General features: G+C 56.5%; 1 protein-coding gene across 2 annotated transcripts; it reads left to right on the top strand.

The window, feature by feature from the left end:
• The first annotated feature begins 3,752 nt into the window (after positions 1 to 3,752).
• On the top strand, positions 3,753 to 16,101 carry STK25 (serine/threonine kinase 25). Of its 2 annotated transcripts, none has more exons than XM_053597243.1 (12): positions 3,753 to 4,045; positions 4,259 to 4,389; positions 10,273 to 10,503; positions 11,232 to 11,288; positions 11,666 to 11,774; positions 12,431 to 12,588; positions 12,675 to 12,860; positions 13,018 to 13,163; positions 13,390 to 13,504; positions 13,892 to 13,963; positions 14,897 to 15,033; positions 15,421 to 16,101. In XM_053597243.1, exons 2-12 carry the CDS (start codon positions 4,360 to 4,362, stop codon positions 15,458 to 15,460), a joined length of 1,281 nt encoding a protein of 426 aa, XP_053453218.1. In that variant the 5' UTR covers positions 3,753 to 4,045; positions 4,259 to 4,359; the 3' UTR covers positions 15,461 to 16,101. The 2 variants fall into 2 exon arrangements, with proteins under 2 accessions (XP_053453218.1, XP_053453217.1); XM_053597242.1 differs by having other exon boundaries at positions 3,753 to 4,108.
• Positions 16,102 to 16,168: the final 67 nt, after the last annotated feature.

Genomic DNA, 16,168 nt, shown 5'->3' with positions numbered 1-16,168 from the left:
TTAGGTAGCTGGGACTCCAGGCATCCACCACAATGCCTGTCTTTGTTTTTTTTTTTTTTTAGCGACAGAGTCTCACTCAATCACCCTCAGTAGAGTGCTGTGACATCACAGCTCACAGCAACCTCCAATTCCTGGGCTTAGGCGATTCTCTTGCCTCAGCCTCCCAAGTAGCTGGGACTACAGGCACCCACCAGAATGCCCAGCTATTTTTTGGTTGTAGTTGTCATTGTTTGGCAGGCCCAGGCCAGATTCAAACCCGCCAGCTCTGGTGTATGTGGCTGGTGCCTTAGCCATTTGAGCTACAGGTGCCACCAATGCTTGGCTATTTTTAAAGAAGTGGTCTCGCTCCTGCTCAGGCTGGTCTGGAACTCATGAGCTCAGGCAATCCACCCACCTCAGCCTCCCAAGTGCTGGGATTACAGGCATGAGCCACTGAGCCCAGCCTGAAACCTTGGTTTTAATATTAAAAAATGACTTACCTTGCCATTCTTCTTCCAGAAGACATGATAGGGGGACCTAGCAGGCTAGCTCATAATGGTGAAGAGATTATGCTTCACCACTATTCCTGGGCAGCTCTGTCCTCAACCCCCATCCCTCAGGCCTATCAGAGGTTTGCTGATGGCAGCAGTTTTGTTAAGGGTGGGGAATGGCAGGCCAGCTATGCCAGAGTAACCAAGGAACTAGAAGTGGCAGAGGCCCAGGCTTCACTGGCAAACACATCCGCCCAATTAGCTTAACCAGCCCAGACCTGAGCTTTCCAATGAGTGAAAAACAAGAGAGTGACCATCTATACAGACCCAGAACATGCTCACATGGTGTTATATGCCCAGGCACCTGTCTGGACAGAGCGAGGCTTCCCTATCACTCATGGGATGCCCATTAAGTATGGGCAACAGAGTCATGTGCTTTTGGAGGCTGTTCAAGAGCCAGCTCAGGTGGCCATTGTCCATTGTGAGGGACGTCAAAAGGGAGCTGATCTAATAGACCAGAGAAATCAGGTTGCAGGTGTGGCTGCCAAACAGGCAGCTCTGAGCGAGTTGTTTCCTGACCTGGCTGAGCCCTGGTCCTTTCCAACCCCACTCTTCCTACTCCAGCTTATTCTGCCTTGGAAACATCTGATAGTTTGACTCAGGGATATCACCTGAGCCCCACACCTGACAGGCCGACTCAGGTATATCACCTGAGCCCCTTTGGGTGGCTGGTTAAAGGAAACCTCTCTGTTACCACTGAAGAAGTCAGATTTCACGGCCACCCATAATGCTGCCCACTTGGGTTCAAAGCCACTCAGACACCCCCTGAAAACGAAATGCCTTGTAAACAGGTCACCTCACTTTGTGTCATCTGCCAAACCAACAGTCCTCAGGGGGGTCTTGGTGGCAAAAATCGCCTCTCCAGGCTTGGCGCCCAAAGCACAGTGGTTAGGGTGCCAGCCACATACACTGAAAGTTGGTAGGTTCAAACCTGGCTGGGTCAGCTAAACAAAAACAAAAACCGCAACAACAACAACAATAACGAAATAGCCGGGCGTTGTGGTGGGCGCCTATAGTTCCAGCTACTTGGGAGGCTGAGGCAAGAGAATCACTTAAGCTGGAGTTTGAGGTTGCTGTGATGCCATGGCAGTCTACTCTGTCTCAAAAAATAAAAAATCGCCTCTCCAGCTCAATAATGAAAGGGGACCTACCCTAGTGAGGACTAGTGTATAGATTTCACTCAAATGCCTCCCCCTATTAAGCAATGTTTTTCAACCTTTTTTTTTTTTTTTTTTTTGTAGAGACAGAGTCTCACTGTACTGCCCTCGGGTAGAGTGCCGTGGCGTCACACAGCTCACAGCAACCTCTAACTCTTGGGCTTACGCGATTCTCTTGCCTCAGCCTCCCGAGCAGCTGGGACTACAGGTGCCCGCCATAGCACTCGGCTATTTTTCTGTTGCAGTTTGGCCGGGGCTGGGTCCGAACCCGCCACCCTCGGCATATGGGGCCGGCGCCCTACTCACTGAGCCACAGGCGCCACCCTTTCAACCTCTTTTTTTTTTCATCTCATCACACACTTGAACCTATAGTTAAAGTTCCACGGCACATTTAAATTATGTTGATTTAAAAAAGAAGAAGAAAAAAAAGAATATACTTACTGTGCTTTGAACTTCTTTTGAAAATGACTTAATTAATGATCTTTAAAATTTTTTGAGGCACACCTATGATCCTTTCATGGCACACCACTGTGCTGCAGCATACCAGTTGAAAATCACTGCTGTAGAGGATTCAGGTACACTAGCATTTAATGACACTTTTTTTTTTTTTTTTGTAGGGACAGAGTCTCACTTTATGGCCCTTGGTAGAGTGCCATGGCATCATACAGCTCACAGCAACCTCCAGCTCCTGGGCTTAAGCGATTCTCTTGCCTCAGCCTCCCGAGTAGCTGGGACTACAGGCACCCGCCACAATGCCCGGCTATTTTTTTTTCTTTTGTTGTTGCAGTTTGGCCGGGGCTGGGTTTGAACCCGCCACCCTCGGCATATGGGGCCGGCGCCCTACTCATTGAGCCACAGGCGCCGCCCTTAATGACACTTTTTATGCAAGACTTGAAGCTTTCCTTGCAGGACTGAGAGGGCCTCTGAAGCTTCTTTCCTGAGACTTCTGGAGGACATCATACCTCGCTTTAGCCTCCCTGGTCCTTTTAGAGCGACAGTGATCCTGCCTGTGCTTCACAGGCAGTGGAGGGGCATTCGGCCCTGCAGAGCTCACCCTGTTTGTGCTGCACTTGGAGGCACATCATCAGGTCAGGTAGAGCAACCTCACCAGAGCCTGGAGCTCGCAATCGGCAGGATGCCTGGGGTGACCAGGCTCAGTAGGTTACAACTTCTTCCAGTATGTGTTGCAGCCAAATCCCCTTTTCTTTTTCCTTTTTCGAGATAGTCTCACTGGGTAGAGTACCCTGGGGTCATAGTTCATGACAACCTCAAACTTCTGGACCCAAGTGATCCTCCTGCCTCAGCCTCTCGAGTAGCTGGGACTACAGGCACCAGCCCCAAAACCCCGCTAGTTTTTCTATCTTTAGTAGAGACGGGGTCTGGCTCTTGCTCAGGCTGGCCTCACTTGAACTCCTGAGCTCAAGGAATTCACCTGCCTCAGCCGCCCAGAGTGCTAAGATTACAGGCCTGAGCCACCGTGCCTTTTCTTTGCAAGCTTCTGAAATTCTGTTATGGCTGACCTTCTCTAATCACTTTGTATTTTGATTTTCAGAATGGGCTGGACACCATCCGCTCTCTAAAGTAGCTCACTTCTTGCAGACGTTAGAAGAACACAAGCTACTGCCCAGAAGCTGAGGACCTAGCGCTGATTATTCTGGGTAAGACCGTGGAAGGACCAAATTAAACTCATGCGGGACTAGGAGAGTGGGGGGTCGGGGTGGTCATCACTGCTGGGCCATTACAGACACTGAGGGCCTGTAGGGGTGGACGCAGTGTAGGAGGAACAAGTTTCCTCAGGTAGGGAGCCCGTGGAGCATGGGGCAGTGACCCAGCATCGCTAGGACCAGGCCTCCCGCGGGGAGGCAGGCACACAAGGCGTCCCTCCCCGAGGCCAGTGACCTGGGAGTCAGTGACGGGACGTCCTGAGTCCTAGCCGAGGTGTGCGGCACAACCGTGAACCCGGGGCCGCGCCGGGGCTTCTCCAAGGCCTGATGGCCCGCACGTGTGACCCGGGGTGGGTCCCAGCGCAGAAACGGGGAACGGCGTGCTTAGACGACAAGCCTTAGAGGAAGGCTGAACTTGGGGCCGAGGCCACAACCATCGCGTCGCGTAGCCTGCCGGGAGGCGCAGTCCGGGAGCGGGACTCCGCGTTTCAGCGAGGCTCGAGGCGCGCATGCGTGTCACGATCCCGTCGGCCGCGCGGTCTGCTGGGAATTGTAGTCCAGCGCCAGCTGCGCGGCCGGGCGGGACTCCGTGTCCCAGAGAGCCGCGCGCCAGCCACGACGCCGCGCCCGCCTTCGCCGCCGCCGCTCCGCGGGCTGGAAGGCCCGGCCTTACCCGGGCGAACGGAGGCTGCGGGTGGGAGCCTTCGCGGGCGCTGCGGAGCGGGCCGGGGGAGGCCGGGATGGAGCCCCCCCGGAGGTGGGCGCGCCTGGGGCGGTTGGGGAAGGGCCCGGGCTGGCGAGGGCGGCGGGCGCGGTGGGGGTCGCCCCGGGGCCTCCCGTCGGCCGCCCCGGAGCTCGGTCCCAGATGACCGAACGCGGCGGCGAGCGGGCCTGCCGTCCCACACAGTGGACTGACGTGAGCGAGGGGCAGCGAGCCGGTTCCGAGCCTCCCGCCAGACCGCGGGGCCTCCTGGGGCTGCGGACGGATGGTGCGATCGCCGCGCGGCCATGGCTCACCTGCGGGGATTCGCCGGCCAGGTGAGGCTGCCTGCGGGAGCCCGAACCCGAGCCCGGGCAGTCCGTTTTGTTTCCTCGGCGCCTTCTGGGAGTCGTCCCACGGGTGTGGGGCAGCGGGCGGGAAGGGCGACGCGGGAGCAGGTGTTCGCCGGGCGCGGGGCAGACTCGGTCGCCTTCGCCTCGTGCCCGGGGGGTGGTTTCCTGCGTGCGAGGGCGCCAAAGGTGTCTCGGGAACGGGATGCTGCTTCGGAGTCGGCGGGCTGAATCCCTTGGGGGCAGCTGGTTCTTAGCGTCGAAGGGATGGCGAAGGTCAGCTATGCAGGCAGCCAGGGCCGGTGACAGGCAGGGAGGTGAGAACCTGAGAGAGAAGCGTTTGCTCAGCCGAATGCAGGAGTGCTGCTCCGTATAGAGCCTGTCTGAGGCAGGCCAGGAGGTATACCTGGAAGGTTTCAGTTATTCTTTTTTGGTCACTTGGATGTTGTAAAAGGCCACAGGAAAGCCACCTGGAAGTGTCTGGTCTCGAACGTCACCGGCCCACTTGGAAGCACCCACTGCAGTTGGCCCGTTGGCCTGGAGTGGGGTTGGGGCTGTGCAGGAAAAGGTGGGGAGGAGACATGGGGATGGTGAAGCAGAGGAAGCTCTCCGGCCCCAAGCTTTCCTGCATCCTAATTGTTCAGTTTTGCTTTAGGTGAACTGGCCCAGGTGTTGAGCTCATCTGACCGTGGGGCCCTCGCTGCTCTCTGGGGGGGTCTGAATTCTGGAGAGCTGAGTGTGTGGAGGGGTGGGAACTGGAATCAGTGCTTCCTAGGGGAGGGAAGCCAGACCAGCCTAGGAGCCGAAACACCACTGCAGCTGCGGGGCAGAATTTTCTCGGGGATCCATGATCGCCCATGGGGACTGGGGCTTGCTGACTGATACCAAATTAAGCTGACAGATTTTTTACTCGTTTTTGACACTTGGGGGTGAATTATATGACAAAGGTGCTGGGAGAACCGCATGAATAGCTCCCGAAGGTCACAGGATAAGAAACTGGAACTCTGGGTGGCGCCTGTGGCTCAGTGAGTAGGGCGCTGGCCCCATATGCCGCGGGTGGCGGGTTCAAACCCAGCCCCGGCCAAACTGCAACAAAAAAATAGCCGGGTGCTATGGCGGGCACCTGTAGTCCCAGCTACTCGGGAGGCTGAGGCAAGAGAATCGCTTAAGCCCAGGAGCTGGAGGTTGCTGTGAGCTGTGTGATGCCACGGCACTCTACCAAGGGCCATAAAGTGAGACTCTGTCTCTTAAAAAAAAAAAAGAAAAGAAACTGGAACTCTGAGCTGCCCTGTCACCATACGCTAATGGTTTTCGTCTGGTCAGACTCAGAGGGAGTGCAAGAACACTGGAGGAGGGACCCCAGTGGTAGGACATGCCCTCTGTCCTATCCCTTTGTCCAGCCTGGACATGAAAGGCTCAACTCTCAAAATCTAGTGGGGGGTGGTGCCTGTGGCTCAGTGGGTAGGCCCCATATACCTAGGATGGTGGGTTCAAACTCAGCCCCGGCCCAACTGCAACAACAAAAAAATAGCTGGGCATTGTGGCCGGTGCCTGTAGTCTCAGCTACTCTGGAGGCTGAGGCAAGAGAATCACCCAAGCCCAGGAGTTGGAGGTTGCTGTGAGCTGTGACGCTTGGCACTCTAGTGAGGATGAAAAAGTGAGACTCTGTCTCTACAAAAAAAGAAAAAAAAAAAAACAAAACCTAGTGGGCTGCTTACTCCTGAGGTGGTGGCCATGGTGTCCTGTGACCCTGTGGGGCAGCCCCTTTATGGGACAAGGTGGGTGCCCCCACATCCTGTGCTCCTGCCAGAGATTTCTCCCCTCCTCCTGTCCAGCTGCCTGGCCCTGGAGGGCTGTGAGGAACTAGAGCACCACTTCGGCACTCAGCTGCCATAGTCTTGACTGAGTGCACTTGGTCACTGCTCTGGTTTTGCAGACACACTAGCAATGCAGAGGACCCTTGGCAGTCAAAGGGCTGATTTGTAGAACCACCACCACTACTGTCATCCAAACCACCTCTGCTGTCCCAAAGAGGAGTCCAAGGAGCCCCGGACTAGAAAGCCACTTTTCTTCACCAATGTGGGGCTTATGAGGTCTTTGTCCTTGCGAGGTCATCGTAGGGTGAGGATCACACCAAGGAGGGTTTCTGCCAAACTGTGTCTGCCCAGGCTGACCCATGTGGTGGGCACCCAAAGAGCATGGGGTTTGGGGGGCCCACCCTGCCTGCTAAGCCCAGACTGGCATAGGGTCTGCTGTGTTGTGCTCTGAGGCGGTGGAGGTCTGAGTGTCTGCAGGAGGGTATCCCTTGGGACCCAGTGGAGAGCACGCCATGCAAGCACGTCATGGGAAGGGGACCCCTGAGAGTCGGAGGGATGGGTGTGCTGGGTGCTACTGCTGGCCTTGGCCTACCCCAGGCCCACTCTTAGGCCACCTTAGAAGGCAGCGGACTGTGTGACAGGAAGATGTGAGCTCAGGGCACCAAGCAGGCTGGTGTCACCAAGGTGGGCCCTTTTGAGGTGTCTCTCGGGGCTGAGGCTGAAGGAAGCCTGAGGTCTCCTGGCAGGGGGCAGTGCTGTCCCAGGCCCCCAGATGAGTGTTGATGGGCTGAGTAAATGGCAGGAATGGATGTGGCACTGCTGGGCTTGATACAGGAGAGTGGGCAGAGAGGGCTGCTGATTAGTCTTCATCTGGGAGTAGGCAGGGGGCCGCTGGTCCTCCCTGAAAGTGGAGAAGGCGCTCTCTGTGGCAAGATGGTGACGTCATAATGCCATTTGCTTGTCAGTCTTGGCCTGTGGGCTGGCGAGCTCGTGCTCAGAGTGTGCTGTGGGTCAGCTGTCCCTTCAGGTGGGGGTTTGCTCTGTGTCTGTGCTGTTCTCTGTGTCTGTGCTCCTGCCCAGCCTGAGGACAACTAGCTATGTGGTATTGACCCTTTACAGTGTGTGGTCTGGGCTAGTGTGACCTGAAGTACCTTGGTGGCAGTCCACTTCCATTGGCCAAGTCCCTCTACCTTGGGCATAGGTTTTGGGGGATCACAACCATCCCCTGCTATCTCCCCTATAGGCACTGCCTTTGGGACTGGGTTGCCAGTTCTGTGAGTGAGAAGGGTCACTTTTGGCTGGATTTGCCACCTTTATCTGAACTGGCCCAGCCTCTGCTAGCTTAGCCAGAGTACGTGTAGGTATTGCATACCCGCTGGCCTTGCCAGGCCAGCCTTATGTAGCTGCCCCGTGCCCTGGCCCTCCCCTCCAGAGGCCCTGTTACTCGGGGCCTGGCACTCAGAAGGTGGTCCAGTAGCCACCTATTTGTGTTCCGAGGTATTGGGCCTGTGTGCTGTCCCTCTCTCCTGGTCACACACTGTGGAAAGCAGCTAATTGGCAGTTTCAGATTGAGGTACAGTCTCAGGATCAGTGTCCAGTACTCTCTGTCCCCGACCTCTCTGCTTGTGGTGAACCTGGGCGGCCCCAGCATGTGGGTGTCCCCAGGTGGGTGTGTGGGCTGTAGGCAGTGTTCAGGGCTCTCCAGGAGGGTGAGAGCACACATGCCTTGCCTTTAGCACCAGCCAGAGTTGGGCACCAGTGTGGGCAGCTTTTGTGCAGCACAGTGAGGGGTGGGTTCACCTTTCTGTGTCTGGCCACATTGTATTGGCAGCAGGGTGCTGTCACAGGCTGAGCCTGTTTGGGGGAATACACTTCCTGGTGCAGGTGAGACCCAGCAGGGCTTAGAAAACTCTGCCTATGGGCCCAGCTGTGGTGGCTCACGCCTGTAATCCCAGCACTCTGGGTGGCCAAGGCAGGTGGATTGCTTGAGCTCAGGAGTTCAAGACCAGCCTGAGCAAGAGCAGGACCCCATCTCTACTAAAAATAGAGAAACTAGCTAGGTGTGGTGGCAGGCACCTATAGTCCCAGCTACTCAGGAAGGTGAGGCAGTAAGATTTGCTTGAGCCCAGGAGTTTGAGGAGCTGTGGTGATAGCACAGCACTCTACCAAGGGTGACCAAGTGAGACTCTGTCTCAAAAAAAAAAAAAAGTCTTGGTGTCTATAGCTCAGTGGTTAGGGCGCTGGCCATGTACACTGGGGCTGGCTGGTTCGAACTTGGCCCGGGTCTGCTAAACAACAATGACAACTACAACAACAAAAAAATAGCTGAGCATTGTGGTGGTCGCCTGTAGTCCCAGCTACTTGGGAGGCTGAGGCAAGAGAATTGCTTAAGCCCAAGAGTTTGAGGTTGCTGTGAGCTGTGATGCTACGGCACTCTACCAAGGGTGATATAGTGAGACTCTGTCTCAAAAAAAAAAAAAAAAGAAAAGAAAACTCTGCCTATAGGATGAAACTAGTACCTGTTCCTTAATTTGTGTGTGAATTGAGTTTGCACGTATACAAAGAATGATGTCTTGTTCAATTACAAGCACTCAACAAATGTTAATATGCCAGAAAAAAGAAAGTCTGCCTGTGTCTGGACAGGATGTGGGGCTCCCACCCTAGCCCTTGCACAAGCCATGCCATGGGTGGGCCTAGGGTTTGTGGACTCTATCCACCTTCTTGTCACCTTGGGCCTGTGTGGACCACCTGAGTACTTCTGAGCACACGATTGGTTGGGGCTTGGTGGACGGGGCCTGGTGTTCTTGTGGGCAGGGGATGCCCATGGGCTGTGGTCTGGGGAGGTGCTCTGGTGTTGCCAGAAGCCCAGGAACTATCTCAGCCTCTGGTACCTGAAGGGAGCCGTGCTGGGAGGGCTGGTCTCAAGTTAGGAGTGTGGGTCAAGGCCTGAGGAGCTTTGTCCCACTACCATGAGCTTTGTCCCACTACCGGACTTGGGCACCTTCCACATCAAGGCTCAGTGACTTGCAGGCCTTATTTGTTTAAAACTGAGGTCCACTGATGGCTCATGCCTGTAGTCCTAGCACTCTGGAAGGCCAAGGTGGGTGGATTGCCTGAGCCCTCACAGGTTTGAGACCAGCCTGAGCTAGCGTGAGACCTCGTCTCTAAAAAAAATAGCTGGACGTTGTGGGTGTCTGTAATCCCAGCTGCTTTGGAGGCTGAGGCAAGAGAATCGCTTGAGCCCAAGAGTTTGAGGTTGCTGTGAGCTAAGACGCCATGACACTCTATCCAGGGTGACAAAGTGAGACTCTGTCTCCCCCCAAAAAAACAAAACTAAAAAGCACAGGTCCATATGGGACAGCTTTCTGTATCTGAGAAAGCATCAGTTTTCAACCCAGTCCTGGTGTGAGGGAGTAGGCCATCAGGAGAACTGGTTTGGGGGTGAGAGGATGAGGCTTTCAAGCCTGCAGGAGAACTTGGCTAACATGTGCTGGGTTTGTTTTATGATAGTCTATTTTTTATTTTTATTTTTATTTTATTTATTTATTTATTTTTTTTTGGTCGGGGCTGGGTTTGAACCCGCCACCTCCGGCATATGGGACTGGCGCCCTACTCCTTGAGCCACAAGCACCGCCCGATAGTCTATTTTTTAGAGCAGTGTCAGTTTTATAGCAAAGTAAGTTCCTAAATACCCCTCACCCCCAGGAGTATAAACCCCTTAATAATGTCTTGCACTGGGGCGGTGCGTTGTTACCAGCCGATGCGACAGTGTCAGCACTTGTTATTACCTGAGGCTCGTGGTTTATGTCTGGTTTGCTGTGTCAGCCTGAGCCCTGGCCTCTGGACTGTTTGGGAACTTTCTCTTTCGAATGGAGAATTAAGTGTAGGTGTCCTAAGCAGAAAGGGACAAAGGAAGAAAGCAGAGGAGAGTTCAGCGCACTCCCTTGGGCTCCTCCTTGCTTGTGGCCTGCCCCCCAAAAGCAGGACAGCCATTGAGTGTCCAGCACCAATCCTGACCAGTGCCGCCCACTCTCTGTCCTGCCGGCCCCTGCAGCATTCTCGAGTGGACCCTGAGGAGCTCTTCACCAAGCTCGACCGCATCGGCAAGGGCTCATTTGGTGAGGTATACAAGGGCATCGACAACCACACCAAGGAGGTGGTGGCCATCAAGATCATTGATCTGGAGGAGGCTGAGGATGAGATCGAGGACATTCAGCAAGAGATCACCGTGCTCAGCCAGTGTGACAGTCCCTATATCACCCGCTACTTCGGCTCCTACCTGAAGGTGCCTGTGGGAGGTGGGGGCCTGCTTGCCCTGTGCCAGGCCTTCTCCTTCATCTCTGGAGGGACAGAGAGATGTGCCTGAGGGCCCATGGCTGGGCAATGGTAGGGAGCAGCAGCGTGCTGCTGGGTGCAAGGGGTCCCTGCTCAGGAAGGGTAAGGAGGCTGTGCCAGTTCAGTACAGACTCAACTTCCTGGTGGAGCAGACCCTCCAGAAAACAGCAGCATTGGGCAGGCAGGTGTGAGGAGGGTCTGTAGGGGTCAGTCAGCTCTGAGTTGGCTGAAAGGATCCATTTGGCTGCGATGCTTCCTGTGGCCAGGGCAGGCCCCGTGGGATGGCTGTGAGGGCACTGCTGGCAGCACTCTAGGGGATCGTGCAGGTGGAGCCCCATGCCCAGCCTGGCTGTGCCCCTGCCCAGGGTCCTGTGAGATAGGGTCACCGGCCTGGTTTTTGATGGGGTACTGGTAAAGGGGACTCAGCCCCTGGTGTGAGCACTTGGTTTGTCCACCAAGTGTCTACAGCAGGGGTGTGGCAGGAGGGGAGCTGGGCATGGCTTCTGGAGCCCTTCCTGTTTGGGGTTCCTGCCAGGGACAGGCCTACTGGGTGGCCTGAACCCTGGCTGACTCTTCCCTGCTGGGGAGTGGGGTGGGGGGAACTGGCCCACAATTCCCACTCCAGCACGTCCCCCTTTACTTGTTGTTGAGCGCTTATGGGTTTCTCTCTGGCCCCAGAGCACCAAGCTGTGGATTATCATGGAGTACCTGGGTGGCGGCTCTGCCCTGGACCTGGTGAGGTGTAGGCTGCGGCAGTGGGTGCCTTGCTGGGGAGAGGGGTGTCAGGTGACATTCCAGGACGTACCACCCTTAGGGTCAAGGGCTCCCTTGGGTCACCTCTTGGTGTTACAGCAGCTTGGGTGCTAATTAAGAGTCATCTACCAGACAAACTGCTACCCATAGTCCTGCTTAGGTGGTGCTGGCCTGGGGTGGGCTGGGTCTGTGCCCACAGACAGGCTGGGAAGGTGCCGCTTACCAGAGCTAGCTGACCTGGCATTTGTAGCTCAGAAGTAGTCACAGACATGCAGAGCCCCACCCCTGTTGGAGAGGCAGTGCACTCAGGCCTGGGGATGGCTATAGCTGAGGCCCTCTTGTCCTACCTTCTTGTCCAGCTGAAGCCGGGCCCCCTGGAGGAGACCTACATTGCCACCATCCTGCGGGAGATTCTGAAAGGCCTAGACTATCTGCATTCGGAACGCAAGATCCACCGAGACATCAAAGGTCCTGCCGGGTGGGGGGCTCCCGTCCTGCTCTGTCCTGAGCCCCACTGACCTTGGGACTGCCCAGCGTGTGAGGTCTGAGTGGCTGGTGGTGTCGGGGGTGTGAGGGGGGCCATGGCTACCTGGAAATGAGTTCTATCTTGCCCATTTCCAGAAGATGCTGCTTGTAACTAAATTTTCCATACACAGGAGAGATCAGGTATGCACTAGAGTAGGAAGGGCTCTGTTATAAACCAGTTGCTCTCAACCTGTGGTCTTATATCTGAGTGTTGATGACCCTTGATGTGCACACAGGCTGAGCTGGCCCACAAGGAGGGATTTGCCCAGGGTGTGCCACATCTGCTACTTTGGGTAGGGGATGAATCTGGCAGAATAAGGGCGTCCTGATAGGCCTGTGTCGTCTCTGCGGGGCCCATCATGGGTGCTGCTGCTATTGCGTCCGTAATAAGAGACATGTGCAGGGAGGGCACCACATGGGCTCAGGCTGCGGATTCTGGTGAGAACCTGAGAGTGGCAAGGACAGCTGAGGTCCCGGACACAGCCCTGCTGATGCCCCAGGAGGCCAGGTGGACACCACCCTGGCACCTGCATGCAGGGCTGCCCAGGGTGGGGACCATGTGAGCTGAGGGTGACACCTGCCTGTTCTGTGTCAAGCAGCTGCCAATGTGCTGCTCTCAGAGCAGGGTGACGTCAAGCTGGCAGACTTTGGGGTGGCGGGGCAGCTGACAGACACACAGATCAAAAGGAACACCTTCGTGGGCACCCCTTTCTGGATGGCGCCCGAGGTCATCAAGCAGTCAGCATATGACTTCAAGGTGGGCACAGCAGGTGGGCAGGTGTGGGGCTGGCTGTGGCTGATGTGGGTGCTGCTGGGCAGAAACGGTCCCTTCGTCTGGTATAGGCTGACATCTGGTCCCTGGGCATCACGGCCATTGAGCTAGCCAAGGGTGAACCTCCAAACTCTGACCTCCACCCCATGCGTGTGCTGTTCCTGATCCCTAAGAATAGCCCGCCCACGCTGGAGGGCCACCACAGCAAGCCCTTCAAGGAGTTTGTGGAGGCCTGCCTCAACAAGGACCCCCGCTTCGTAAGGCCTGCCTTGCCCAGGGCTATCGGCTCAGTGTGTGGGCTTGGGGAGCTTGGGGTGGGCAGCTCAATCCCAGGCATGGTCCCCTGCCCTCCCCATGTCTGCTCTCCTGAGGGCACGGCTGGGCTGTGCCTGGTGACTGTGTTTGTCCTGACAGCGGCCCACGGCCAAAGAGCTTCTGAAGCACAAGTTCATCACACGCTACACCAAGAAGACCTCCTTCCTCACTGAACTCATCGACCGCTATAAGCGCTGGAAGTCCGAGGGGCATGGCGAGGAGTCTAGCTCTGAGGACTCTGACATGTAGGGCCCTGGGCCACGTGAGAAGGGTGGGGTCCCCTGCTCCAGAGGCAGGGCAGTGGGTGTGAGGTGCAAGGTGTTAGGCATGGTGCTGGGCAGGGCCCACTGTGCCCTGGATTCGCAGCCTGGCAGAGCCCACCCAGCACTTGGGCCTACCCTTGGGCTGTGAGGTACCTGGCAAGGAAAGAGGAGGGATTCCTGAGGCCTTGTGACTGGTTATCCTCTACAGAGATGGTGAAGCTGAGGACGGGGAGCAGGGCCCCATCTGGACATTTCCCCCCACCATCCGGCCAAGTCCACACAGCAAGCTGCACAAGGGGACAGCCCTGCATGGCTCACAGAAGGTCTGTACCTGGTCCAGTCCTGGGGACCACCGCCCCATGTGCACCAGCCCTGTCTCAGCTTCCCCTGAGGCAGCAGGCTGGGCTGGGTGCAGGGCCCTTTGCTGGGACCCACTTTTGTCTACCCAGTGTCTGGGGCCTGGATGAGGAGCTTGGGAAGGGCATGGTAGGTTGTCTGAAGCACAGAGTGGCGCTGAGCATGGGCCTGGTGTGGAGACCCTGAGCCCAGCATGTATGGGGTAGGCTGGGCCTGTTTAGAGCTGACTTTGTGAGGAGCCATGGGTGAGGAGTTGTAGGCTTCCAGGTGGTTTTAGAACTGTGCTTGGGCTTGGGCAGGAAACCTGCCGTGCCACTCTCCCTGCCCCTCACCAGCTGGGCTTCTCTTTACAGCCAGTGGAGCCCATCAAGAGGCAGCCGAGGTCCCAGTGCCTGTCCACACTGGTCCGGCCCGTCTTTGGAGAGGTGAGGCGGAGTTGGGCCTAGGGGCAGGTGCCTAATAGCAGGTGCCAGTAGGGAGCATGGGGTTCCATCCCACATGCTAGCCCCTCACAGCCAGTCATGGTTGAGAAGTGTGGGCCAGCACTTCTGAGTGGAGGGATCAGAATCCTCTGGGATGAACGGCCCTAACATGACCACTTTATGCTCCCAGACCTGCTGAGGTCCTCTGGGGTCCAACTAGCTTTGCCTAAGAACTAATTTCCTGGGACTTTTTTTTTTTTTTTTGAGTAAAAAATGTATTAGGTAACACTTTCGTGGAAAGGAAGAGGTTTAGTTCTCGATGTGGGCGTCAGTCCTAGGGCAGGGTGGCCTGGAGGTGACTCCCTCGTTGTCATGTGATCCTGTATTAGTGTCACCTGATGGACATTCAGTGTCATCCCCAGAAATGCCAAGTAGCCAGGACCCACCATGCCCTGGACTTGGGGTTGGGCAGTGGGTCTCAGACCAGGTAGGAGCCTCAGTGCCCTTGTGAGGGGCAGCATCCAGAGCCCAGGGAGGGAGGGAGGACAATGTTGGTGAGAGCGTGGTAGCAGTTATCCAAGCCCCCTGGAGGCCCAAGTGGGAGGCAATCACTTGGGGCTGGGTCCTGGGCAGCCTGCTGGTCCAGCCACAGCCCTTCAGGGTAGGTGATGGGCTCAGGAGCCATGTGGGTCAGCCCTGGGGGTGAGTGGACAGGGGTGGCTGGAACCTGTCCATCTGCTTCTGAGACCCTCAGTGGAGAGGCAGCCACCTGGTATCCTGAGGACTGAGACCCAGAGTGCAGAGTGGTAGCGTTAGGGGGGTTGTGGCAGGACCACTGCGGCCCCATGAGCAGGTGGGATTAGGTTCACAGGCCAGTGGCCTGGGGGCCCCCAGCCCAGGAGCAGGCTGTCCCGTCAGGCATGTGTCTCTTTGCAGCTCAGAGAGAAGTACAGGCAGAGTGGTGGGGGTGCAGGGGCACTGGAGGAGCTGGAGAATGCCTTCAGTTTGGCTGAGGAGGCTTGCCCAGGCATCTCGGATGCACTGATGGCTCACCTGGTGGAGCGCGTGCAGAGGTGAGGCTTCCTGCCATCTCTCCTGCCACACTGCAGAGGTCTGGCCAGTGGCCTCACAAGTCACCTGGGGTCCCAGCCCAGGCACTGCAAGTGCTTTCTTTGCCACCAACTTGAGGCATTGGCAGGCATCCCCTGGGATCCCAGAGCTGCGCCGAAGCCCTTTCCCCACACTCTGGGTGGTGGGTCCTGGTGCACACACAGCCCTCATCCCAGCACCCCTGGGCAGTAACTCGTGTAACAAGGTCCTAGCCAGTCAGTGCTGCTCCTGAGACCAGCATCTGGGGATACCTGCGGGCCCACATGGTTCAACTTGTCATGGCTGCTGCCCATGAAGCTCTGGGAGCCTGGCAGAACGGCCAGAGCAGTGAGAGGCCCTTTCCTCTGCAGGTTTTCACATGGCAGGAACCACCTGACATCGGCCCGCTGAAGCGCTGCTATCCACAGAGAGGGGATGGGGCCTCTGTTTGCATTCCGAGCTCTGTGAGAACTGCGGTGGCTTAGAAGGCCCTTCTACTGTTGTCACACCTGCAGGGACTTGTCAGAGCCTGTAGGCCACCTGTGCCAGGTCACAGCGCCTCCCTGCAGCGTGCTGTGTGCTCCCCCACACGCCAGTGGCCGCTGTTCCACATGCCACCTTCCCCTCCCCCTCCCAGCCCAGCAGCAGAGCCCAGAGGACTATGTGACCCCTCAGCAGCTGTGTGGCCCCGTCTTCTCCAGCATTTCATAGGAACTGGCCCAAGGGGCAGAACAACTGTCAGGCAGCTCTGCATCCTCCCCCCAGGCAGAGGCGGGGGCAAAAGGCATGCCCCAGAGGAGCACCCCAGCCTGGCCCTCCTGACCCCACCCCAGGACACCATCCTCCCGGGGCTCCGTACTGGCCCAGGGTGGTCACAGATTCTGCCTTGTGGTGTCAGATTGAGTACTGTGCTCATGAGTGTTTGTGTTACCCAGAATGTTCTGTTTTTTAAGAAAAGCAAACTTGTTTCCTTGAATACTCTGAGTCTAAGGTGTTAGTTTTCATAGAATGTTGATAGGCCCCTGCTGCTTTCAATAAAGATCTGGATTGGAGACCTGGCTGTGTGGGAACCTGGGCCTGTGCAGTCCCCACTTTGTGTCCCAGAGTGTTACAGTCTAG

The sequence above is a fragment of the Nycticebus coucang genome, chromosome 7 (genome assembly GCF_027406575.1).
Source record: "Nycticebus coucang isolate mNycCou1 chromosome 7, mNycCou1.pri, whole genome shotgun sequence".
NCBI lineage: Eukaryota > Metazoa > Chordata > Mammalia > Primates > Lorisidae > Nycticebus > Nycticebus coucang.
The sequence above is the reverse complement of the archived record's forward strand: the minus strand, read 5'-3'. Positions and strand labels throughout refer to the sequence as shown.

What these genes read in the sequence shown, in the direction of transcription:
- STK25 (XM_053597243.1), top strand. Translation starts at nt 4,360, where the DNA reads ATGGCTCACCTGCGGGGATTCGCCGGCCAG. An exon ending in TGCGGGGATTCGCCGGCCAG is followed by an intron (nt 4,390 to 10,272) that starts GTGAGGCTGCCT and finishes CGGCCCCTGCAG; the next exon opens with CATTCTCGAGTGGACCCTGA. An exon ending in GCGGCTCTGCCCTGGACCTG is followed by an intron (nt 11,289 to 11,665) that starts GTGAGGTGTAGG and finishes CTTCTTGTCCAG; the next exon opens with CTGAAGCCGGGCCCCCTGGA.